General features: G+C 42.5%; 1 protein-coding gene across 1 annotated transcript; it reads right to left on the reverse strand.

The window, feature by feature from the left end:
- Nucleotides 1-357: 357 nt before the first annotated feature.
- Nucleotides 358-22657, reverse strand: LOC139459635 (aromatic-L-amino-acid decarboxylase-like). Its single transcript, XM_071241224.1, has 13 exons — nt 22545-22657; nt 18236-18481; nt 12911-13024; nt 10693-10812; nt 10300-10434; nt 8022-8165; nt 6819-6885; nt 6397-6491; nt 5751-5818; nt 3597-3687; nt 3160-3258; nt 2311-2412; nt 358-1735 (listed from the first exon to the last, which is right to left on the reverse strand). The coding sequence occupies exons 2-13, from the start codon at nt 18434-18436 to the stop codon at nt 1547-1549; spliced, it is 1425 nt and encodes a 474-aa protein (XP_071097325.1). The 5' UTR covers nt 18437-18481; nt 22545-22657; the 3' UTR covers nt 358-1546.
- Between the last annotated feature and the right edge of the window lie 4230 nt (nt 22658-26887).

The following is a 26887-nucleotide window of genomic DNA, read 5'->3' on the forward strand; positions in this document are numbered from 1 at the left end:
ATCTGAATCATATCATCCAACCCCGGAATCTGCACGTGCAGGGTAGTCACAAATTTAACAACCCACCAAAATAATGGACATAACATATACACCGTAATAACGCCCAGGGCGCTCTCAAAATTAGAAATGGGGGGCTCTTATCAGAATATTATTTTGGTGAAAGATTGTAAATTTCATGGTTTATGCTGACAGCCTGAAATGTTTATATACGACATATATATATTTCCAGAATTTAATTGCCCATAATTAAGGGTGCATATAACACACGAGTGCGTATTTTACACGAATAAATAAGTCTTGTGTACATTGATCAATCGGAAGGGGTGCTAATTGGGATTGTTTACTAGCCAACAAATATCGCTGGGGACGCTTATTAGAGCGGGGCACTTATTACGTTGAATACGGTAAGCACCCTAGTGGTGGAATGTGTCATTAAAACCTTCAATCTAAGCTCCAAATACAGGATACCAAACAACATTTTCCATCCTCAGCATGGTGTGTTTCAGTGAAGTAGTTTGGAATAACAAGGTCCCCTGTACAGTGAAAAACTCGTCCCCATCCTCATCCTATCTGTAAGTTACCATTAAGTCACACTGTAGGCTGGCCCACCTCACATATGTACTGTAAATCATGAAATTAATGTGACAATTGCATGTGCCTCTTGCTTGCATTAACTGACACATTTTATATAGAAGTGAGTGAGTGAGTTTGGTTTAACACTGCATTGAACATTACTTCAGTTAGGCCACACTTTTTTAATTTTATGTTTCACAGATTTATTCCAGCTTTTCCACACAAGGTTGGTCGACATAAAATGAAAGATATCATCAATTATTTATGCATTTGTATGAAAGTCATTCTGCTGTGGCCTCTTGAATCACTGATAGTGATGAGGACATGGAATTTATATACAACATTTTGTATTGTATAACAGGGTCTATGTTACTAGTGGGAAACATAACAGTTTGTGTTTAATTAATACCGTGGTAGCTTTTCTGTTGGGGCAGCGGGCTAGTGAAACGAAAAATAAAAATAGTGTGGCCTTATGTCACTGCCTTCCATCTTGTTGTGGGATGTGGAAATCTCTGCTCTGACATCCACCTTGTGCAAATAGGCAATGATGGATCTGCTCACATTTAAGCTAGTTGATGGCACAGGCATTAATTTTGGGATGCATTTAGTTCATGATTTTCAGTACTTTTCAAAACCTTATGTCAACCGCCTCAGTAAACCAACTCAACAACTTCCCATACATATAAGCCTCCTGTCAACCTTCTTTATATACCCCCTGATAACCTCCTCAATAAACCCTCAGACAGTCTCCTCTATAAGCCTGACAACCTCCTTTAAAAAAACTCAATAAACCCCCTGACAACCTCATCCATACACACTCCGACAACCTCCTCTTAAAGCCTCCTGACAACCTCCTCTATAAGTCTTCCAACAACCACGTGAAATAGCCTCAAACTTAATCTCCCCATCCCCCTCTTTTTCAGCCTCCTGAACAAGCCCCCAGATACCCTTCATCCAAATGAATCAGATGTGCTCATTTTTGTAATTTTGAAGCCAGTTCATTAATGACTTTCCATGCTAACTTGACATCATCTGAGTTGGTTCGGGATGCACATATAGCGAATCTCAGGAAGTAGGTCTTCCTCATCTGGGATGGAACAAGATGAATCCGTCCATCATCGTTGATGGCTTTTAGCAACTTTTCATTGATGGCGTTCTCTCCCTGCAACAAAATAAAAACCATTAGCATGAGTGAGTAAGTAGTGTTTAAGTATTCAAGACATATCAGGGTGGATTCAAGTTGCCCACGATCATAGGTTTGTGGCGTGCCCAAGGGACGTAACTCTGCACAGCAAATTGCAGCATATAGATGACAGAGTTGTCCTCCCAAACGCCTACATGCCAAAACACCTACAGCTTATTACAACAAAATTCACAATCCCCTGCCTGTTACCTTTGTCATGTTAATGGAATAACCCCAAGAATATTTATATACATTTACACATTTACACCAAAAGGACAGATGGCCATGTTCTCCTTACCTTGAGTCTGAAGAAGACTAGTTCAGGGCTACAGCACAAGGACAAGTGGTCATGTTCTCCTTACCTTGTGTCTAAAGAAGACAAGTTCAGAATTACACCACAAGGACAGGTGGCCATGTTCTCCTTACCTTGAGTCGGAAGCAGACCAGTTCGGGGCTACAGCACAAGGACAGGTGGCCATGTTCTCCTTACCTTGAGTCGGAAGCAGACCAGTTCGGGGCTACAGCACAAGGACAGGTGGCCATGTTCTCCTTACCTTGAGTCGGAAGCAGACCAGTGCCAACACCACATCCTGGACAACCTCGAATCTGCTGTCTGCTTTCACAAATGACTCGAACTCATGGGCCAGCTGCACATCCTAGAAACACAAACAAACATCTGGTGTCTGCAGGTATTGTTTTCTAAGGGAGTTAAATACTACTGTCAACAGTGTTTCAGTGGGTGTAGTTTTTACGCCCCTTTTAGCAATATTCCATCTGTATCATGGTAGGGGACACTAGAAATAGGCTTCACACATTGTCCCATTGTGGGGAATCAAACCCCGGTCTTCTGCATAATGAGCGAATGCTTTAACCACTAGGCCTACCTACTACCCCTAAACAGTGTTTCAGTTATATGTTGGACTTAAAGTGAGAGGAAAGGCCAATGTGGCCAGGCTTAGGTGCTTCCCCTTTGTGACACCCATAGCATCGGAATAGTGCTGACTCAGCAATAATCATCTGACACTCAAACCAATGTTTCAGTATTATCTGAATATTAAGTGGATAGGTATGGTTTAACGCCACTTTTAGCAATATTCCATCCATATCATGGTGGCGGACACCAGAAATGAGCTTCACACATTGTACCCATGTGGGGAATCAATCCCGGGGCTTCGGTGTGGAGCCAATCATTTAATCACTAGGCTACCCCAAGCCCCTATCTGAACATTAATGCTGAACAAATACCCCTCAGGGCCCTGTTTCACAAAGCGACGATAGAGCTGTGGTATGTCAATGTTAAAGTAATGGCATTATGGTACTTGTTTTGAGAAACAGGGCCTAGAAAGGCATCCACCTGGGTCTGACTATTCACAATGGAGATGGGTGTACCCTGCTTCACACACCTTCCTGATGATCTCCTGAAGGCCCTTCACGCCGTACATCCGGAGAACAAACCACACCTTGAGAGAGCGGAACCTCCGACCCAAGGGGATATGCCAGTGCTGGAATAGAGATCAGAAGTTCCAAATGTGTACAGTTTTAAGGTCAATTTTTAAGTTTATATGTATTCCTTACAGCTTGAATAGTCCTGTATCTTCCTGTATTTCAATCCCAGTCAATATATATGGAATCTTGCCCCAGTTAAATCCACCCTTACGACCCTAATATTTACCCAGTAGTCTGTCATCTTCCCTGAACTCAATCAATCCCAGGACCTCTAATACTTACCCAGTAGTCTGGCATCTTCCCTGAACTCAATCAACCCCAGGACCTCGAATACTTACCTAATAGTCTGGCATCTTCATTGAACTCAATCCAACCCATGACCTCTAATGCTTACCCGATAGTCTGGCATCTTCCCCTGATTTTCATGTTTTAGATACAGAGGGTCAACATCAAACGCTTCACTGACCAATCGCTTATCCTTCATCCTGAAACATATGGAAGTGTATAGATATTAGTATTGAGAGTAGTGATCAGAAAGTGTAGGGTGGAGTGAGGGTGTGTAGGGTGGAGTGAGGGTGTGTAGGGTGAAGAGATGGTGTGTAGGGTGGAGAGATGGTGTGTAGAATGGAGTGAGGGTGTGTAGGGTGGAGTGAGGGTGTGTAGGGTGGAGTGAGGGTGTGTAGGGTGAAGAGATGGTGTGTAGGGTGGAGAGATGGTGTGTAGGATGGAGTGAGGGTGTGTAGGGTGGAGTGAGGGTGTGTAGGGTGGAGTGAGGGTGTGAAGGGTGGAGTGATTGTGTGCAGGGTGGAGAGATGGTGTGTAGGATGGAGTGAGGGTGTGTAGGGTGGAGTGAGGGTGTGTAGGGTGGAGTGAGGGTGTGAAGGGTGGAGTGATTGTGTACAGGGTGGAGAGATGGTGTGTAGGATGGAGTGAGGGTGTGTAGGGTGGAGTGAGGGTGTGTAGGGTGGAGTGAGGGTGTGAAGGGTGGAGTGATTGTGTACAGGGTGGAGAGATGGTGTGCAGGATGGAGTGAGGGTGTGTAGGGTGGAGTGAGGGTGTGTAGGGTGGAGTGAGGGTGTGAAGGGTGGAGTGATTGTGTGCAGGGTGGAGTGATGGTGTGCAGGGTGGAGTGAGGGTGTGTACGGTGGAGTGAGGGTGTGTAGGGTGGTGTGAGGGTGTGTAGGGTGGTGTGAGGGTGTGTAGGGCGGAGTAATGGTGTGTCGGGTGGAGTGAGGGTGTGTACGGTGGAGTGAGGGTGTGTAGGGTGGTGTGAGGGTGTGTAGGGTGGTGTGAGGGTGTGTAGGGCGGAGTAATGGTGTGTCGGGTGGAGTGAGGGTGTGTAGGGTGGTGTGAGGGTGTGTAGGGCGGAGTAATGGTGTGTAGGGCGGAGTAATGGTGTGTAGGGCGGAGTAATGGTGTGTCGGGTGGAGTGAGGGTGTGTAGGGTGGTGTGAGGGTGTGTAGGGTGGAGTAATGGTGTGTAGGGCGGAGTAATGGTGTGTTGGGTGAAGTGAGGGTGTGTAGGGTGGAGTGAGGGTGTGAAGGGTGGAGTGAGGGTGTGTAGGGTGGAGTGAGGGTGTGTAGGGTGGAGTGAGGTGGATTACCCACGAGATGAGTATGGTGAGGCAAATACAGGACTTAAACAATAATCATGTAATCCTGGCATACCTAAGGTATGCAACTCTCTATTGTGAGATGCAACATCTTTGATGATTGGGTCACCTGTTCTCCTTGCATAGCAGATGAGAAAACAATAATCACAGAGATGCCTCAATAGCTGAATATGGATCAGTCGATAGCATGATCATTGTCAGAGCTACAGATAAGCAGTGTATTTGCGTAAGATACCCCCCAAAGATATTCAAAACTCAATTACTTTCAATCAACTTGTGCACAGAAATGCATGCATTAAATGAAAAAATCAAATGTATAAAAACAGCACGCCTAAATACCCAATGAAGCTTTTTCAGCATGCGTACAAAGTAGCTAATTTCCGAAACACAAACACAATCTAATTTACTTTCTGAGTCAAGTCTATATATTAAGAACAGTTATATACATTTGAAACATTTTTCATTTTTTTAGATCTTAAAATACACATATTCACTAATTTGGGGAAAAACCCAATAGAGTGATGAATAGAGTGAAAAAAATATTGGTTACCCAACGAAAAATGTAAACCAATTAAAATCAAAACCCTAGAGTAAAAACTCAATTAATCAAAAAGTTATCAGGATCTCTGCATTATCATCGGGGTATGATGACATCCAGGTCACTAGTCATGGTCATGAGATCACCAGGTTAGTCAGGTAACAGGACATTATGAAGTACTGGGGACCTCAGGTCACTAGTCATGGTCACGAGATCACCAGGTTAGTCAGGTAACAGGACATTATGAAGTACTGGGGACCTCAGGTCACTAGTCATGGTCACGAGATCACCAGGTTAGTCAGATAACAGGACATTATGAAGTACTGGGGACCTTAATCTACAAGTATCCCCATTCATTCTCATTTTGCTGATCATACTGTAGTCTACTATATACTCACCACATCGCTGAGCAGTCAAAGTTCACTTGCAACCACTTGTGAGCATTAAAGTTGAAAGACATGGCAAACTGAAATGGGCAGAAAAGAAAATTCTGATCACTGCAATTACATTATATTATAAAGAAAGTCAAATTTTCACACAATTCCAGGTCTATGAAAGGATAAAAGCTCCTCTTAGCTAACTTCAAGAATTTTCCATCGTTGGTAGTTTTATACTTGAAATGTGGTATATATTACTCAGAAATTAGTCGTAACATGTAGATGTAATTGAGGGAATGAGTGAGTGAGTGAGTGAGTTGGGTTAACGCCATATTGAACAATATAATTCAAGTTATATCACAGCATGCCAGCTTAATGTTGGGGGGGAAGCCCGAAGTGATGCAGGTCTCGGACGAGCACAAGTATGGTGCTAACAAACCAAGAAACATAATCAAGGTGAACCGTGATCCGAACCCACAATCATAGGTTTCTTGCATGCCCAAAGGATGCAACTCCACACAGCAAATGATGGCGCGTTAGACGACTGGGCCTCCCGTGCCCCCTGTAATAGCATGAAGTATCTCAGTATCCTTATCAAAAGTTAAGCAGTATATTTTCAAGATCTGTATGTAGCCTGTTATAATGTACAAATCTGTTCAGTGATTACCTCAATCCCATTCAACAGGGGTCGGAACTCGGGACAGATAAACGCACTTCCGGCATACGCTGCGTCAATGTGTAGCCAGATTCCATCTTGTTTACCTGCAGCAATAAGTCAATGTAAGAGAGCCTATCATAACTAAGAGTAACATACAAACAATAATACCGTAATTCCTCAAACAAACGCTCGGCCGTAAATTTCTGTCAGAGACACTTTACTCGGCATTTAATTGCAAAGATAATAATGGGGAGCATTCCAGGCTTTAAACTACCCGGGTTTAATTGAGGTCCAGCATTTAATGGAGACTTTATTAGAGGGACCACGTATAATTGAGACAAGACAGTATGATCAGTCAATACTATGACTGGACAACAAACGTTTAGTCATGGGGACAATCCAAAATGGGAGATAACTCCTTCAGTACTTACACAAAGGTCCAAGTTCAGGGATGTTGTCAAAAGCACATGAGGGGGTGGTTCCCAGAGTAGCACAGAGCTGCAGTAAAGAAGGATAACAATGTTAGTTATGCCCACAACTGCATGCTACTCTCCATGCAGGTTCTACTACATCAAACCAGACAGTCGTACAACAAGCACTTTTTTGTAGGGCCTTCAGTGCAGGTTGAATAATCTGGCAGCTGTGATTGGATGATTTTGTGTAATATTTTTGAGCTTTTTAAATGTACATTCATCCAGGAATAAAAAACTGACCATGTTTTTCTATATTTAGTGCTGCCTTTTGTAACATGATAACTTATGCTGAATGTGACCACAGATAAAGTGACATTTGGTGCAAAACTGGAGTTGATGTGTTTAGCTTCATGTACTTGAAAAAGGATCTGGCTAGCTAGTCAATTTTTGGGTTTTTACTGCTGCTTTAAGACAAACTGTGCATACATGTACATGTAATAGCTGTTGAATGGTTAGTTACTTTTACTAAAAATATAACGTTACTGCAGAAGCCTATGGGGAAACATTTGGTTGTGTGTAACCTATAATTGACAGCTCTGCATGAAAGCTGACAGAGCAAAATTTGTCATATTGACTCTGTCCAAGTAGAATCAAGCCCGAAGTGATGCAGGTGTTACACATTTATCACTCTGGTGAAGCCCATGAACACAGGTATTTTCCGATAAACCTGAAAACAATATCAGTGCAAATCTGGGATTCAAACCAGGATTAAAGGTTTCTGGCAACTTAGATGACTGGGCCCCTTATTTGTTATGAGTGTGTGAGTATGATTTAACACTGCTTTTAGCATATTCCAGCAATATCATGGGGCGGAGACCAGAAACGGGTACAAATACTGTACCCATGAGGGGATTCGAACCCGGGTCTTCGGCATGACAAGCAAACGCTTAAACCACTAAGCTACCCCACCTGAATTGTTAGAAAAGTTAGCAAATGTGTTGTCATAAGTGACAATTAATTTGTTCTTTCAATCAGCAGGATTTAGACTTTCATAAGGCTTTTCATCAGGTTTTCTTTTTAATATTTTAATGCAAGCTGATATTCCTCAAGGGGAAAGGTCACAGACTCTTGGTCACAGACTTGTTCATGATTAGATTCAATTAAAAAAAGTTTTCATTCCCTAAATTTCCCAATTTCAGGCCCCAGTAGAACTATACTCACAAAGAATGGGATGAGTCCCTTGGCCTTGTCCTCCCTGATGGCCGCTTCCAGTGTGTGACCCCGCAGTGACCCCTTTTCGTCAGACTCCAGCTTCCGCATCGACACAGCTCCGATCAGGCCCGCTCGCTCCACTGATGAGTGTGACTAAAATAAAAGTACTTGGTGTGAGTGAATTCTGTTTTATGCCACTGTCACAAATTTTCCAGTTCTATCACAGCGGCAAGTAAAATAATTGAGGCTGAACCGGGCAAACCAGAGGTTAATATTATGATCGACATCCCAATGCATTGGGAAATGATGACATGCAATGAACCAATCACCAAACATAACCAGTGGATGTATTTTGGTTGCCACTCTGGACAAGCACGGGCTACTGGGCATTAGCTGTACTTCAGACTCCACAGGGTGTTGAGGAAATCATATCGAATTCCATACACCATCATCTGGCATGGAGGGGTGGCTGACAGTTTCAAGATTTAAGATGTTATATTTTTATCTTCAAGGAAGTTACTTATATATGTTGCCTGGGTGTGTGTTCCTTGTGTCTGTGTTCCTTATGTGTGTGTGTGTGTTCCTTATGTGTGTGTGTGTGTTCCTTATGTGTGTGTTCCTTATGTATTTGTGTTCCTTATATGTGTGTTCCTTATGTGTGTGTGTTCCTTATGTGTGTATTCCTTGTGTATTTGTGTTCCTTATGTATGTGTGTTCTTTATGTTTGTGTGTTCCTTATGTATGTGTGTTCATTATGCATGTGTGTTCCTTATGTGTGTGGTCCTTGTGTGTTTGTTCCTTATGTGTGTGTCTTCCTTATGTGTGTGTCTTCCTTATGTGTGTGTTCCTTATGTGTGTGTGTGTTCCTTATGTGTGTTTGTTCCTTTAGTTCGTGTGTGTTCCTTATGTATGTGTGTTCCTTATGTTTGTGTTCCTTATGTGTGTGTGTGTTCCTTGTGTGTGTGTTCCTTATGTGTGTGTGTTCCTTATGTGTGTGTGTCCCTTATGTGTTTTCCTTATGTGTTTGTGTTCCTTGTGCGTTTGTGTTCCTTATATGTGTGTTCCTTATGCGTGTGTGTGTGTTCCTTCTCTCTGTGTGTGTGTTCTTCCTTATGTGTGTGAGTTCCTTATGTTTGTGTGTTCCTTATGTGTGTGTTCCTTATGTGTGTGTGTGTTCCTTATATGTGTGTGTGTGTTCCTTATGTGTGTGTGTTCCTTATGTATGTGTGTGTGTTCCATATGTATGTGTTCCTTATGTGTCTGTGTGTGTTCCTTATGTGTGTGTGTGTTCCTTATGTGTGTGTGTTCCTTATGTATGTGTGTGTGTTCCATATGTATGTGTTCCTTATGTGTCTGTGTGTGTTCCTTATGTGTGTGTGTGTTCCTTTTGTGTGTGTTCCTTATGTGTGTGTTCCTTATGTGTGTGTTCCTTATGTATGTGTCCCTTATGTGTGTGTTCCTTATGTGTATGTGTTCCTTATATGTGTGGTCCTTATCCTTGTGTGTGTGTTCCTTATATGTGTGCGTGTGTTCCTTATGTGTGTGTGTTCCTTATGTATGTGTTTTCCATATATGTGTGTGTTCCTTATGTGTGTGTGTTCCTTATGTGTGTTCCTTATGTGTATGTTTTCCTTGTGTGTTTGTGTTCCTTATGTGTGTGTTCCTTATGTGTGTGTGTTCCTTATGTGTGTGTGTGTTTCTTACTTATGTGTGTGTGTTCCTTATGTATGTGTTCCTCATGTGTGTGTGTGTGTTCCTTATGTGTGTGTTCCTTGTGTGTGTGCTTCTTATGTTGTGGGTTCCTGTGTGTGTTTCTTACTTATGTGTGTGTGTTACTTATGTGTATGTGTTCCTTGTGTGTTTGTGTTCCTTATGTGTGTGTTCCTTATGTGTGTGTGTGTTTCTTCCTTATGTGTGTGTGTGTTCCTTATGTGTGTGTGTTCCTTGTGTGTGTTTTCCTTATGTGTGTGTTTCTTACGTGTGTTTGTGTGTTCCTTATGTGTGTGTTCCTTATGTGTGTGTGTGTTTCTTCCTTAAGTGTGTGTGTTCCTTATGTATGTGTTCCTTATGTGTGTGTGTGTTTCTTATGTGTGTGTGTGTTCCTTATGTGTGTTCCTTGTGTGTTGGGTTCCTTATGTGTGTGTGTTCCTTATGTGTGTGTGTGTGTTCCTTATGTAAGTATGTGTTCCTTATGTGTGTGTGTGTTCCTTATGTGTGTTTGTCTGTGTGTGTTTCTTTATGTGAGTTTGGGATTCATCTCCGCTGGTCAGCACTTGGTCCGCCTCACCTGGTCGGATGTGTAGGCGATGAGTTTGGACAGGATGCTCCCTGTTTCCAGCTGTGGGTTCTCCTTCTTCATGTTGTTGATAAACATGGTCCGTGCTGACAACAGGGCGACCAGTGTCGACTCGCTGGCTGTACCCTGTATTGAGCATATATATATATAATTTAAAAATTATAAATTTAAAGTGAAAAAAATTATGGCAAATGAGATGTTTTTACTATGACTTGTAAGTATTTGTCAGTTAGGTCAGGATATTAGATAAAATCTTTCTTTAAATTTGCAGAATCTAATCCTCTAAACCCTCATCTCACCTGCATGACTCCACCCCCAATTTTGTGTGCTTCTCTTGTTTGCTTCTACACCCCCACCCTCCCACACAGGCATCCCTCAACTTACCTGTATAACTCCACCTCCCTGTCCCCCAGAGCTGAAGAGGAACTCGTCAGGAAGGTGCAGCATCTTGGCCAGCCAGTCCATCATGACCACCTCAAGCTCCGTACAGGCAGGGCTGGATGCCTGGAGGGGAAGGGACAGCGTTAGTAGAACAGACAGCATGATGGGGCACAATAACACAAGGGGCTATCATTAGCAGGGGTGGTGTCAGTAACATCACACCCTCACAAGCACCTGCTGGCTAACAGGGGGGGAGCACAATAACACAAGGGCATCCATCAACAGGGATAGTGTCAATAACATCACACCCTCACAAGCACCTGCTGGCTAACAGGGGGGGAGCACAATAACACAAGGGGCTATCATTAGCAGGGGTGGTGTCAGTAACATCACACCCTCACAAGCACCTGCTGGCTAACAGGGGGGGAGCACAATAACACAAGGGCATCCATCAACAGGGATAGTGTCAATAACATCACACCCTCACAAGTGCCTTGTAATACAGCAAAAGTACAGATATTCTTCCCTTACTCTATTTCCATAACTAGTGAATGGAAGCGCTCATAATTAATTACCGTATTCGAGCGCCCCGCTCTAATAAGCGCCCACGGCAAGATTTGCTGATATATTGGCTAGTGAACAACCTATTCACATATAATACGCACCGCTTCCTTCCCCTATTCGCATATAATACGCACTCGTGTGTTATATGCACCTTTTGTTATTGGCAATAATATTCTGGAAAAATATATCTGTCGTACATAAACATTTCAGGCAGCAAAAAACACGAAATTTATCTTTCAACTAATATTCTAATAAGAGCCCCCTATTTCTAATTTTGAGAGCGCTCTGGGCGCTTATTACGTTGAATACGGTATTTCATATTTCATGGCAACTATTATGAAAAGTTTAATTCAGTGTGTCCATGTGGGGGATAAACCTGACTGTTGTTTAGATATGTTTAGAGTGCATGTTTTCTATATTTGCAAATTTGAGTATATCAACAAAGAAAAGATATATAGTTGTTTGGCTTAAGATATTGACAGAACTATGTTATATCCTAATTCAGCATTTTCATGATCCAGGTTAGAATAGGTCTTCAGAAACCCATACTTGTAGTAAAAGGCAACTGTGTGAGATGTGTGTGTTGTAGGAGGCAGCTAACAGGGTCGGGTGGTCAGATCCGCTGACTTGGTTGATGCATGTCATTGTGTCCAAATTGTATGGATTGATGCTCATGATATCAATCACTGGATTGTCTGGTCCAGAGTGCGGCATCAAACAACAAACAAAGAAACAAACATCAGTTTCACCTCTTAGTGTAGTTGTCTCAGTAAAGAAAGATTTTTGTGAATATTTTATGTGCACTTCAGGTAATATTTTAATATACAAAAGCATCACATGATACATGATGTTGAATGGAAGTAGGGAAATACACATTTATTCCTGTTTAATAACCCTGAGAGGGGAATAAGTTAGTTATAGCCACACTTTCCTTGAAATAATTGGCCAATAAATCACGATTTTTTATATGTGTACGTCTTTGGCATTATAATGCCTATTGTATTAATATATGACAGTTTGTAACATCGTTTGAGAGCTACTCCTTGCTCCTTCATGAGGTTCATAACTGAGTAAGTACTGGTACATAATGGTATGTCATCTCTCATTAGGACCTGGGTCAGAATAGACGTCCAATACTCTTTCGCTTGTATCCCAAGAGGACTTGGGTCAGGATAAATCTCCAGCATTAAATGCTTGTTGTAAGATTTTATCAGGTGGCCCAACTCTGTGACTTGGTTGACGGTGTATAATCATACTAAGACTGGTTTGGTCATCATAATATCAACCACTGTTTACAGACAGGGGTGATATATAGATGATATCATATGAGAGTTCATGAAGATGTCTTCATACTTAGATGAATTTTAGCGTTTACCTCTGAGGAAAGTGGAACCACAATTTGTCGAATGAAGTCAACAATCTTCAGCTATGACATCATTTCTAATGTGACATCATTCCGACCTCACGTCACAATAAGATTTGACGTCAACAATGCAATCTGGATGACGTCAACAATACACTGTCACACTGTGACGTGATATGACCCTAGGGCACATATGATTTTTATGAACCCCAGTATGTTTGCCCTCGTAGGTAATGAAGTTGGAATACTGTTTTCTGCAGCATTGAAACAAAGAAATAATACATGAAAACTCACCCATGTGAAGCCAATGCATCCAATAGCATCAGACAGCACGTCCCCCAGGATACCGGGGTAGGAGTTGGCTGTAGGGTAGTAGGCGTGGAACTGGGGGCTGTGCCAGTGGGTCACCTGGAAACAGGATACTCAGCCGATGATACATGGCACAAACCAGTGTAGTGTAGACATTTACCACTGTAGTAAAACCCAAGAAAAGTTGCTAACACACTAAGTGACTTAATTGGGCTAAATCTAGAATTTGAACTTCACCTGTACACTTCCATCCTCTGCCTCATCTCCCCTCCCCACAGATGTATCTCACCTGCATGCCTCCATCCCCTACCCCACCTTCCCTTCCCACGGATGTATCTCATCTGCATCCCCCACCCCCTACCTCACCTTCCCTTCCCACAGATGTATCTCACCTGCATGCCTCCACCCCCTACCTCACCTTCCCTCCCCACAGATGTATCTCACCTGCATCCCCCACCCCCTACCTCACCTTCCCTTCCCACAGATGTATCTCATCTGCATGCCTCCACCCCCTACCCCACCTTCCCTCCCCACAGATGTATCTCACCTGTATGCCTCCATCCTCTGCCTCACCTCCCCTTCCCACAGATGTATCTCACCTGCATGCCTCCATTCCCTGCCCCACCTTCCCTTCCCACAGATGTATCTCACCTGCATGACTCCACCGCCTTCCCCACCTTCCCTTCCCACAGATGTATCTCACTTGTATGCCTGCATCCCCTGCCTCACCTTCCCTCCCCACAGATGTATCTCACCTGCATCCCCTGCCCCACCTTCCCTTCCCACAGATGTATCTCACCTGCATGCCTCCATCCCCTGCCTCATCTCCCCTCCCCACAGATGTATCTCCCCTGTATGCCTCCACCCCCTGCCTCACCTTCCCTTCCCACAGATGTATCTCACCTGTATGCCTGCATCCCCTGCCTCACCTTCCCTCCCCACAGATGTATCTCACCTGTATGCCTCCATCCCCTGCCTCACCTTCCCTCCCCACAGATGTATCTCGCCTGTATGCCTCCATCCCCTGCCCCACCTTCCCTTCCCACAGATGTATCTCACCTGTATGCCTGCATCCCCTGCCTCACCTTCCCTCCCCACAGATGTATCTCACCTGCATGCCTCCATCCCCTGCCTCACCTCCCCTTCCCACAGATGTATCTCACCTGTATGCCTCCACCCCCTGCCTCACCTTCCCTCCCCACAGATGTATCTCACCTGTATGCCTCCATCCCCTGCCTCATCTCCCCTTCCCACAGATGTATCTCACCTGTATGCCTCCACCCCCTGCCTCACCTTCCTTCCCCACAGATGTATCTCACCACTATGCCCCCATTCGCTGCCTCACCTTTCCGGCCCCTTTCCCACAGATGTATCTCACCTGAAGATATATCATTAGCTGTTTGCCTCTACACCATGCACCCCACCACATATTTATTGATGGAAACCACTGCATCACAGCTGTCAAATCCATCTCCCCATTAGAAATAAATTGATTCAGTTGAGAATAATGATTCAATGAGTCAATGACACAGGATCCTTGATTGAAAGTCCCTCATCAAGCAACATCATTAAAACATATATGACTAACATCATTGAACACAGATTTTCAACCAGAGAAAGCAAACATTAATTCAATGTGTAATTGATCAGTTAAGATATGGATCTTATTGTTTAGACATAGATAGAAATCAGTAATCCAACCAGCTTGTCTTGATTTCTCAACATTTTATTGTGCCATCAAGCAATAATTGTGTATTGATTTTCAATGTTTCTTTCTTTGTTGAGTTTCTTGTCAGGAACCAGATCAAAGACAATGGTTTAGTGGATAGATTGATTAGCCATGAATCCAGGATGGCGGGAAGTATGGATCCGTGTGGAGAACAGGGACGTCCTATCATGTGGAAAAATTCTTCAAATGGAATTTTACACTAAGTGCTGTGGATTTTGGTGCTCAGTCAGAGAGTCAAACAAAAAACTTGTATTTCATTTCTTGTTTATTTGTTTGTTGTTTAACACTGACCTCAGCATTATTACAGCTATATTACGGCAGTCTGTAAATAATCGAGTCTGGAGCAGACAATCTAGTGATTGACTTCATGTTTCAAGTAAAATGGGCCCAGCAAAAATGTGTCTGTACATAGGTTTTTGTCTTTTTAATTCAATATTTATTTTGATAATGTGTAATAGAGGTGAGATGTAAAGAATGGGTGATATTTGCAAATTTGTAAGTCAAAACAGCTGCAGCAACAAATACATGCATGTGATTCTTGACACAAGGAATGGGTAAGGTGAATAGGTAATCAAACCTTGGCCTATCATGCCAAGATAACCCAATGTCTACTGTTATCTACCATGATAATCCAATGCCTTCTCTAATCCTGCTATCATAACCTAATGTCTACTCCTATCCTGCCATTGTAACACAATGTCTACTCCTATCCTGCCATGATAACCTAATGTATACTCCTATCATACCATGATAACCCAATGTCTATTCCTATCCTACCATGATAACCCAATGTCTACTCCTATCCTGCCATCATAACCCAAATATCTACTCCTATCCTACCATCATAACCCAATGTCTACTCCTATCCTGCTATGATAACCCAATGTCTACTCCTATACTACCATAACCCAATGTCTACTCCTATCCTATGATGACCCAATGTCTACCCCTATCCTACCATGATAACCCAAGTCTACTCCTATCCTACCATAACCCAATGTCTACTCATATCCTACCATGACCCAATGTCTACCCCTATGCTACAATGATAACTCAATGTCTACTCCTATCCTACCATCATAACCCAATGCCTACTCCTATCCTGCCATCATAACCCAATGTCTACTCCTATCCTGCCATCATAACCCAATGTCTACTCATATCCTACCATAACCAAATGTCTTCTCTTATCCTGCCATGATAACCCAATGCCTTCTCCTATCCTACCATGATAACCCACTATATACTCCTATACTACCATCATAACCTAATGTCTTCTCCTATCCTACCATCATAACCCAATGTCTACTCCTATCCTGGCATGATATCTCAATGTCTACTCCTATCCTGCCATGATAACCCAATGTCTACTCCTATACTACCACGACAAGCCAATGTCTACTCCTATCCTGCCATGATAACTCAATGTCTACTCCTATCCTGCCATGATAACCCAATGTCTACTCCTATACTACCATGACAAGCCAATGTCTACATCTATCCTGCCATGATAACTCAATGTCTACTCCTATCCTGCTATGATAACCCAATGTCTACTCCTATACTACCATGACAAGCCAATGTCTACTCATATCCTGCCATGATAACTCAATGTCTACTCCTATCCTGCCATGATAACCCAATGTCTACTCCTTATACTACCATGACAAGCCAATGTCTACTCCTATCCTGCCATGATAACCCAAATGTATACTTCTATCCTGCCATTGTAACAAATGTCTCATATCCCAGATAATCAAATATATGTCTATCATGTCATGATTGTACATCTATCATGTCATGATAGCACTATATGACCCTTCTTTCCTGCCATGACACCTCAATGTATACATCTATCCTCCCATGATAATCCATTGTACACACCTATCCTGACATAACCCAATTACTACACCTATCTTGCTATGATAACCCAATCATTGCACCTATTCTACATGATAACCCATTTTACATACCTATTCTGCCATGATTACCTAATTAATACACCTATTGTGCCATGATAACCCATTGTACATACCTATTGTGACATGAAAAACCAATTAATACACCTGTCCTACCATAATAACCAATTCTACATACCAATCCTGACATGATAACCCGATTACTACACCTATCCTTGCATGATAATCCATTGTGCATATCTATCGTAATGTGATAACGCCTACCCCTCCACCTTCCTGTCATGATAGCCCAATGCACAGATCCATGATCACCCAGTGTCCACCACACCAAAAATTGTGCATCTTCCCTACATGAATACCAAATGCACACACCCATCCTGCCATGATTATCCAATGCACACATCAATCCTGACATGATCACCCAATGTCCACCACACCAATCCTTCCATGATAACCCATTGTGCATCTTCCACATCCTTTCCATCCTTCCACATCCTTCCCAAAATGATTACCCAATACACAAATCCATCCTGCCATGATCACCCAATGCACACATTCATCCGCCCTTGATCACCCAATACAGACACCCATCCTTCCATGATCACCCAATGCACACATCCTTCTTGCCATGATCACCCAATACACACACCCATCCTGCCATGATCAGCCAATACACACACCCATCCTGCCATGATCACCCGATACACACATCCATCCTGCCATGATCATGCAATGCACACATCCATCCTGCCATGATTACCCAATACACACACCCATCCAGCCATGATTACCCAATACAAACACCCATCATGCCATGATCATGCAATGCACACATCCATCCGCCCATGATCACCCAATACACACACCCATCCTGCCATGATCACCCAATACACACATCCATCCTACCATGATCACCCAATACACACACCCATCCTGCCATGATCACCCAATGCACACATCCTTCCTGCCATGAACACCTAATACACACACCCATCCTGCCATGATCAGCCAATACCCACACCCATCCTGACATGATCAGCCAATGCACACATCCTTCCTGCCATGAACACCCAATACACACACCCATCCTGCCATGATCAGCCAATACACACACCCATCCTGCCATGATCAGCCAATACACACACCCATCCTGCCATGATCACCCAATGCACACACCAATCCTGCCATGATCACCCAATGCACACATCCTTCCTGCCATGAACACCCAATACACACACCCATCCTGCTATGATCACCCAATACACACACCCATCCTGCCATGATCACCCAATACACACATCCATCCTGCCATGATCACCCAATACAAACATCCTTCCTGCCATGATCACCCAATGCACACACCAATCCTTCCATGATAACGCATTGTGCATCTGCCCGACATGATAACCCAATGTCCACCACACCAATCCTGCCTTGATAACCCATTATGCACCTTACCGACATGACAACCCAACGTACAAACATAGCCTCGCATGATAACCCAAAACATATATCGCCAAAACCACACGCCCGGTGAATATAATACCGTTACCTCAGATGAGACGGTCATGCATACATTCTGATGCCCCTGCAGTCTGCCTCTCCATGTAGTCATAACATGAGAACCCACAACGCCAAGATGAACCACACGTAGTTACTTACCCCCGGCATAATAACGCGTTCGATGTCCTTGAACAGATCGTCCCATTTCTCCGGACCTTCCGGAGCCTCTTCTGGAACAAGTTCCCTCAGATAACCGGGGCTCACTTCCGGGAATGGGCGTCGCTTCCGGATTGTCTCCAAGTAGTCGGCAACATAGTCAATCATCTCACGACCTCGTTTTCGGAATTCTTCAGCGTCCATTTTCTGTCGGGGGTAAACTCTGTCGAGTGAGTGTCGAGGTAAACGCTGTAGAGTGATCAATACAAAGATGAAGAAACATGTTATATCACGATATTCGCCAGTAAATCATGCAAACACAGACCCGTTAAGTGCATCTTTTTCAGTATTCAAAATTGTTATTTATTGTGAAATGGATAATTTAACGCGACAAAGCCAGCTGTTTCCTTGTACTTTACGTACGTTTTTCTTAAACAATTGGATCACGTTCCAAATCGTATTACATATGACACGCCTGACGTGTGTACTATAAATTAGTTGGTTGGTTGGTTGATATGTTGTTTAACGCCGCACTCAGCAATATTCCAGCTATATGACTGCGGTCTGTAAATAATCGAGACTGGACCAGACAGTCCAGAGATTGACATCATGAGCATCGATCCACGAAATTGGGATCGATGACATGCATCAACCAAGTCAGCGAGCCTGACCACCCGATCCCGTTAGTCGCCTTTTACGACAAGCATAGTCACCTTTTACGGCAAGCATGGGTTGCTGAAGACCTATTCTACCCCGGAATCTTCACGGGTCTATAAATTAGTAATGTTTCTGTTGCGTTATTGTGTTAGGTTCTTAGATACTGGGTTCTGCCAAATTTTGCCCCATGGGCTGTCAGCAGCTTCACAAAAATGGAAATTATTTACCCCGAAAGCCCAGGTTAGAATAGACTCCAAGCAACATCTGCTGTCGCAAGAGGTGACAATCTCCGTTTGCTTGTTGTTTAACGCCGCACTCAGCAATATTCCAATATTATGTGACAATATTGTGTGACAACGTATCCCAATTGCATGGATCGATGCTCAAGATGTCAATCACTGGTTTTCGTGGTCCAGACTCGAATATTTACAGACCGCCATCATGCATATTGCTGAGTGCGGCGTAAACCAACAAACAAACCAAACAAAATCTTTTCGGTGGGCCTAACATGAGTGATCCGACTCGGTTATTGGACTCACTGCATACCGCCGTGCTCCGCTGACGTGGGCCGTTGCTCATGATTTCAGTCACTGGCTTGCTCAAATTATTGATCATATCATTACCACTCATGCTCAAAAAAAGCACATGCTCATGAAATAACCGGAATCGTACATTGGATTATAGTTAAAATAATGGCTTTGTTGTTTGAATTGACAGTGGCACCAAACAACACTAATTCGCAACGAAGATGTAAAAAAAAGACTATACAGATAATTTGTATTTTATTTATTACAGTTCCTATGTATCCTGATGATAACCAGTTGTGTTGCAATACCCTACACACCTTCATATACCCGGAACATTTCCGTCAATTGCATTAAACTACATTCACTCACTCTTATGTAAGTGGTCTCGTGGTAGTGCGTTCTCCCCGGAGAGCGGGGGGTCCGGGGTTCGATCCCCAGCCGCGTCATACCAGAAGACGTTAAAATATGGTACCTATTGTCACCCTGCCTGGAGCTCGGCATTAAGGGCCTAAAACCAGCAGCAGCGCCACACACACACGCGCACTCGCGCACACACACACACACACACACACACACACACACACACACACAAACACACTCGTGCATGCACGTCGGTATCCATGTGCAATAATCTTGGACGCGACATTTAACCCAATTCACCTCACCATGTAAATTTGTTTTCAAGCTAGATTTTCTTATTTTGTGCACAACCCCACACTCAATTCTTCCATATGACGTGCTGGTATCAACGAGCAATGTCTCGGATAACAGACTAGCAATGTTTGTTTGTTTTGTTGTTTAACGCCGCACTCAGCAATATTCCAGCTATATCCCCAAATCCATAAATATTCATCTTCAAGCTTGTTATTCATGATTTCATCCTCAAAATATTAGCATTAAAAATATTATTCACATCATCATGGTTACAATGATGTCTGTAGTATGCCTATTTATATAATCTTCTGAATCCTTAATGTGGTCAGTGTCAACACGAATATCAGGTAAATTCAGAACCCGTTCGAAATATTCAATCCACTGTACATTGGATAAACCGAGAGGTATCTACTCTTGCTGATGATTGGATTATTATTATTCACTCTGCCAAAATATTTTACTGTATTGTTATTTACCAGACTGCTAATGCTGCTAATATATGCATTTCTCTTACGTTTATATCCTTGAGATAGGGATACTCATGCAGATTATCCATATTTCCTATGTGAACTTATCGAGCATATTAACTTGATCTCTTCTCAAATTGAAACATTCTTCATCATACCATCTTCCAATATTATACCTTATATTCTTGTTTACTTTTTAATAATTAAATGTTCCTTGTGTTCATTGAAATTCCTGCATTCTGATTAGCTGAACTGGTCATGAATGTAAAAAATTAAGCCACGCCCACCGAAGCGGACAACGTTTATTACTATGGATTGTCGGGGAATCCCAATATTACAGTCGAGGAAATTCTCTTTCTGCTCACATGTATCGTTATACACAGGACATTTAGGGAAATCATGCTTATTCATTGTCCAAACAACCCTTTGAGACCGAAGACCGAGATGGAATAAGACAGCAAACCTGCAGGCTCGCTCGCCGTTTTTTTTACCGTTCGCCTCGGTTCCACAACTTTCATGTCTTTTCTAACTAGCATGTTTCCAACTGTATCTTCCCGTTCTCGGGGAACTTATGTTTGAATCTGGCGGTAATTGACCATGTCATTCTCAGTCACCTTCTCCCGGACATTTTTGATCCTATGAACATTGTTTTGATTTTACTCTCCGTTGATTTGCTACTGACTTTGTAGGCGTGTCAAATTATGTGCATAAATTAAACAATCGCCTGATGGATGTCGCACCACAGCATGTATTCCTACACCTGGAATGTTTATGAATCTCGTCATTTTTGTCTGCTTTAATATATAGAACTGTTTTTGGTTTAACTAATGTAGATAAAACACGTTTTCGTTGTTGAATTTAATTATAAGCTTTGACTATGTATTTCTTTCGGTTCATTGAGGTATGAATCGATGGAAATTAATGGACTTATATGTATTCTTACCGACCACTAAAAACAATTTTCCATAACCCGAAACACAACGCTTTAGGTAAGAACACATTCAACACGTGCGGCAATATTTTGGTTGGCTGTGGTATTCAATACTAGTGTCATAAGTTTCAGTTTCAATACATTTGCGGCAGAGAACGACCTATGTTATCCATGTATACCTGTGAATGCGTCTGCCCAGAGAGCGGAAGATCGGTGGTTAAGTTAAAAGATGGTACCTGTTGTTACCCTGCCTTGGCGCTCGGCTCGGCGTATATACTGTGCTTGAGTGGGGAATTGATGTCAAAACTGCGGCATGATATCTCAGTGGACTGGCACTATGAAAAACGACATTAGTCCTGACTAGTACAAACAGGCACACCTCACTTCTTCCCAAGTTAAACTGACACGTGATAATAATGAAGAATTACCGTTTACATCGTTTAAGATCCAATTGAGTCAATAGACCCTCACAGTATATCATACGAGGTCACGAATGTTTGCGTTCACACACACACGCACGCACACTGCTGGTTGGGGGGGGGGGGGGGGGGGGGGGCTGTCAAGCCATCATCATATCAAACCAGTTTTATTGTGTGTTGTTTACGCCACATTCAAGATTATTCCAGCATTATGACGCCGGTCTGTAAATGGTCGCGTCTGAACCAGACAAGTCTAGTGATTGAAATTATGAGCCTCGTCTCCCGCCGTTTTCATACCTTGACGGGCCATCAACCAAGTCACGGAATCTGACCACCCGATCCATTCTACGAAGAGCATTGGTTCCTGGAGATCAGTTCTTATCCTAAATTCCGCCGGGGCAACAATCATGAATTGTTGTGATTATAAATTAAAATCCAGTATCACGTTGTCGACCCGACAATACGAAAGTGTTATTCACATCGCATTCCTTCTAAAACAAACCGACCACACATTGGTCGCGTTAAACCAAACTATGAAATCCAAAGCTTCCATTGACGAATACCACAGGCTCACTTTGGCATTATTCCAATGTTGCTGTTGCTAAAGAATATAACCATTATTGCAAAAATATTCACAAACGACACAATACCACTCACCTCAAAACACGGTAATCCAAAAACGCTACTCCACGCAATACAAGCGAAACACGCTCCGTCCACGACAACGCTCGATCTCTGATAGTGACGACCAATCTGCAACTCCTACACAAAATCGACTCCCATTCACTGAAAGATGGAGATATCGAAATCTGTCTCCTCGCGTCCCCAGGCCCGAACAATGAATCTCGCTATTGATCCTAATGAATATTTCATGCTCGCGCCCTCCTTAGTTACAATCGCATTTCGTTAGTTCCCCCTCAAATTCCATGTTTTATATTGACCAACGTTCTCGGGTGGTAATAAGCCACAAATACATTAATTGATGTACAACTGTAAACTCGATAATGAAAATGGTGCCCCGGGGTTGCATCAATGAATGTTATTATCACATCTGATATGCTGTTGCTGCTGTCGTGGTTGGGAAGCCGGTGGTAACATCGACACTTCGTAGGGGTAATGTTCTGTTAACTAGTCGAACAAATAGCACCCTAGTTTAATTAATCTCAGCGTAATTGTTCTTGGCCATTGCGCTAATTATCGGCTTTAGCATCTCTGTGGTGACACTGTGACATTTTATTGATCTAGTTGACTTTCTCTGTTAATCACAATAGGCGTTAATAAGGCGTCTGTCTCTTTGATATACCCATCGATAATCCGCATGCTGTGATTCGCGTGTGCATCTTTAATGTATCGACTATAGCATTATGATTTTTTTTTGTTTAACGCCGCACTCAGCTGTATTCCAGCTATATGACGGCGGTCTGTAAATAATCGAGTCTGGACCAGACAATCCAATGATTGGCATCATGAGCATCGATCCACGCAATTGGGATACGATGACATGCATCAACCAAGTGAACAAGCCTGAGCTAGCACTATAAATCTGCATCAGTCCGGTCTAGTACAAGCAGCCACACACACACGTGCACGCACGACGCTATATAAGTGAAATAATCTTGGACGCGACGTTAAACCCCATTTCACCTCACCTCACAAATGATAGTTGTCATCGATGGTATTCATTTTCATTATTAAAACTCACAGCTAGTAGTTCATGTCGTCTGTTTGTATACAATCGAGTTTGTTTGTTTGTTTCTTGTTTAAAGCCGCACTTATCAATATTCCTGCTATATGACGGCGGTATGTACATAATTGTTCTGGACCAGACAATCCAGTGATTGCCAGTATGCGCATCGATCGACGCATTTGGGATACGACGACATGCATCAACCATGTCACCGAGTCTGATCACCCGATACCGTTAGTCGCCTCTTACGGCAAGCATCGGTTGCTGAAGACCAATTCCAACCCGGATCTCCACGAGGATACCATCAAGTGAGTAATTTGGTTTAACGCTGCTCTGAACATCATTCCACTCATGTCAAGGAGTGTCAGCTTAATGTTGGAGTAAAGCTCAAAGTGAGGCAGGTCTCAATCGTTTTCCACATTGGCGAAACCCTCCATCACGTGTATGGTGGTTTGTTTTGTTTTGTATCTACGACTAGAGGATCGTGAAAGGCTAAAGTGAGTGACGTTGATCTAACGCCGTTTTGAACAGTATTTCAGTAATATCACGGCGTGTTGGCTTGATCTGGGAGTTTGAAGTGACGCAGGTCATAGACGTTTAGCACTTTGGTTAAACCCCACGAATACGGTTATGTTGTTGACAAACTAAAAATACCCCGAAGTGATGCAGGTGTTAGACGTTTACCACTTTGGTGAACCCAGCGAGTAAAGGTTTGGTGTTCACAAAACAAGAAAATCTATCAAGTCTATCATAGGTTTCGGGTAACCTTGCACAAGGAATTGCAGCGTCTTAGACGACTGGGCCACCTGTGCCCCCTGGAACGCTAAGGGAAGCAACTCGGCAAACCCACTTGCGGCGCTTTAGAACACACGACCACCCATGTCCCTATTATTCACGGATAAGCATCCGAGGCAGATGGCACAGGTGATATTTATATATGCACCTGCCTTGCACAGTTGCCGCTGAAATCGGTGGAATCGATTTTCTGCAACTATCCGACAAACGTGACGTGAATGTACAATAACAAATCAAGTAAAAGAAATACGCATTCACCTGAGATTTGTTTCATCAAACACATAAATCAATATCCAATGGATCAGTTGCTATGGCAACTAATGGCAATATTTGATTTACAACAATATTCCATCTATAAAGACTTCCACGTCAATATCTCTGTAACGCTAGAATGATGTAACGAGCCTCGAAGCTAAAAGGGTAGAACGCTAGAATAGCCTTGTTCAACATCACATAGATACGGAGTAGAGAGGTGTGCGGGTACCTGTTTCAACATCAAGCTGGGGAATTAATCAATATGATAAAATGGTTTATTGTTTTGCTAAAGTAGGATTGTAGTGGACGTAAAGTGTCGGTGTGGTTTTACTCCCGCGGGAACCGTTTCTATGATTCGATGGAACTCTATTTGATTACGCCATGTTCTTGCATATGGTGCTGCACAGCAATGTTATAGTAATTGCTGTTGTGAATCAACCACAATCGATTGTTTCCATCAGAGTTTCACAACCAAACGATCTCTGTAAACCAAAGCTTAAAATGGAAATATGTACATGTTAGCTCTTGAACTATAGTATATACAGAAAATAATAATATAGACATGTTACTCAGTTTGCTATTTGAGAATAGAAATACAGTTAGTAAATCCCAAAGTGGTATGTAAATAATGCACAGCAATACGCCAGAGCGATTGTAAAACACAAGGGCATTACAGCACAACACATCGGGGTTTACAAATTAAACTGACGTGGCAAAAAAGTATACACTTGAAAATGGATTTGACAAAAAATTACATTTTTACTGGGCTGAAAACAGTCGCCTGTTGTAATATTCTCATACATATGATGACTGTAACATCGCCTATTGTACCTACATGTATATCAATTAATAAGTCACCATCGAATAACCATTCTTGTTTGTTTGTTTAACCATCATCATTTGTTTTGCCCGTCTGTTTATATTTCTATTGTCAAATGGCAAGCTTTATTTATTGGGAACTATCCATAGAAATAAACTGAAATATGTTGATTAAGCAGAAATAAGTCTCACTGTGATGAGATGCAGCACAATGTGAATCGTTGCAATAAAAGTGCAACTATACATGTGCACACAGAATTGATTCATTGCGATACGACAGATGTTCCCGGGTGATTTGGAGTACGACTAAATTCCTTTAGCAGGGTCGTGTGAGTGGGTGATGTTTTACGCCGCATTTTTCAAGATTCCAGCAATATCACGGCAGGGGACATCAGAAATAGGCTTCACACATTGTACCCATGTGGTGAATCGAACCCGGGTATTCGGCGTAACGAGAAACGCTTTAACCACTAGGCTACCCACCATCTCTGTCGGATCGTGTGGGTAAACTTATTACACAATATGTTTCTTCTGTGATTTATTGAAATGCATGAGACTGTAATTATAAAACGTTTTGTGTTATTATTTCTGTAGAATTGTGCAATTTTCTACGGATAAAAATATAAATGTGACTTTATTACACAGAAATACTCCAGTCGACGTTTGTGATATATTATATATGTAATTCTATTTCTGTAGTTCCTGTAATTGATTACAACTATTTGCATCTGATATTTCTCACTGTATCATATTACACGTGTTCGTCCATCGAAGGATAGAATATGTTATCTCTGCATGCATTAAGACGACTTCCTATGCCACACGATACGTTTTATTGATATTTCATGTTTGTGAATTGGGCAATTCATGATAATATAATCATATTTATTCATTGAATATTTGAGAGGGCAACACGGCCTGATGTCCACGTATCCATCTGAAGCAGATAAAGCTGAAGGGGATGAATGTTTATAGAGAGACAACGAAGGATAGGTTACCAGTGACCCTAGTTTGTCGTAAGAGACTGAATGGATCAAGCGGTCAGGTCCTGTGACGGTTGATAGCGCGTCATCTTACAATGATAACGGCATGTACTCATGATATCAATCACTGGTTTGTCAGGACAAACTAGACTATGTGTCTGGAATACTGATGATCAGATAGTGAAACACCAAATAACAGTGTGATTCATATGCCTAGTCTAGATACGGTCGTTGCTGTGTGTGCACATTAAGCGTTGTTCATGACCCAGTGCAATTAGGCAAACTATATATAATTCCATTGTTGTTGTTGTTGTTGTTGTTGTTGTCAACCTTCACTCGATAATGTGTATCCATCTTGGGCCCGAATGCTTGTCTGCAACCATTGAGGAATTGCTAGGAAAAGTTGTCTGTAACAGGTTGCGTATACTGTAAAAATGTGTTGAGGTATTTAACACATGCTA

Source organism: Haliotis cracherodii, unplaced genomic scaffold, assembly GCF_022045235.1.
Source record: "Haliotis cracherodii isolate W230 unplaced genomic scaffold, xgHalCrac1.p SCAF_13, whole genome shotgun sequence".
Classification (NCBI taxonomy): domain Eukaryota; kingdom Metazoa; phylum Mollusca; class Gastropoda; order Lepetellida; family Haliotidae; genus Haliotis; species Haliotis cracherodii.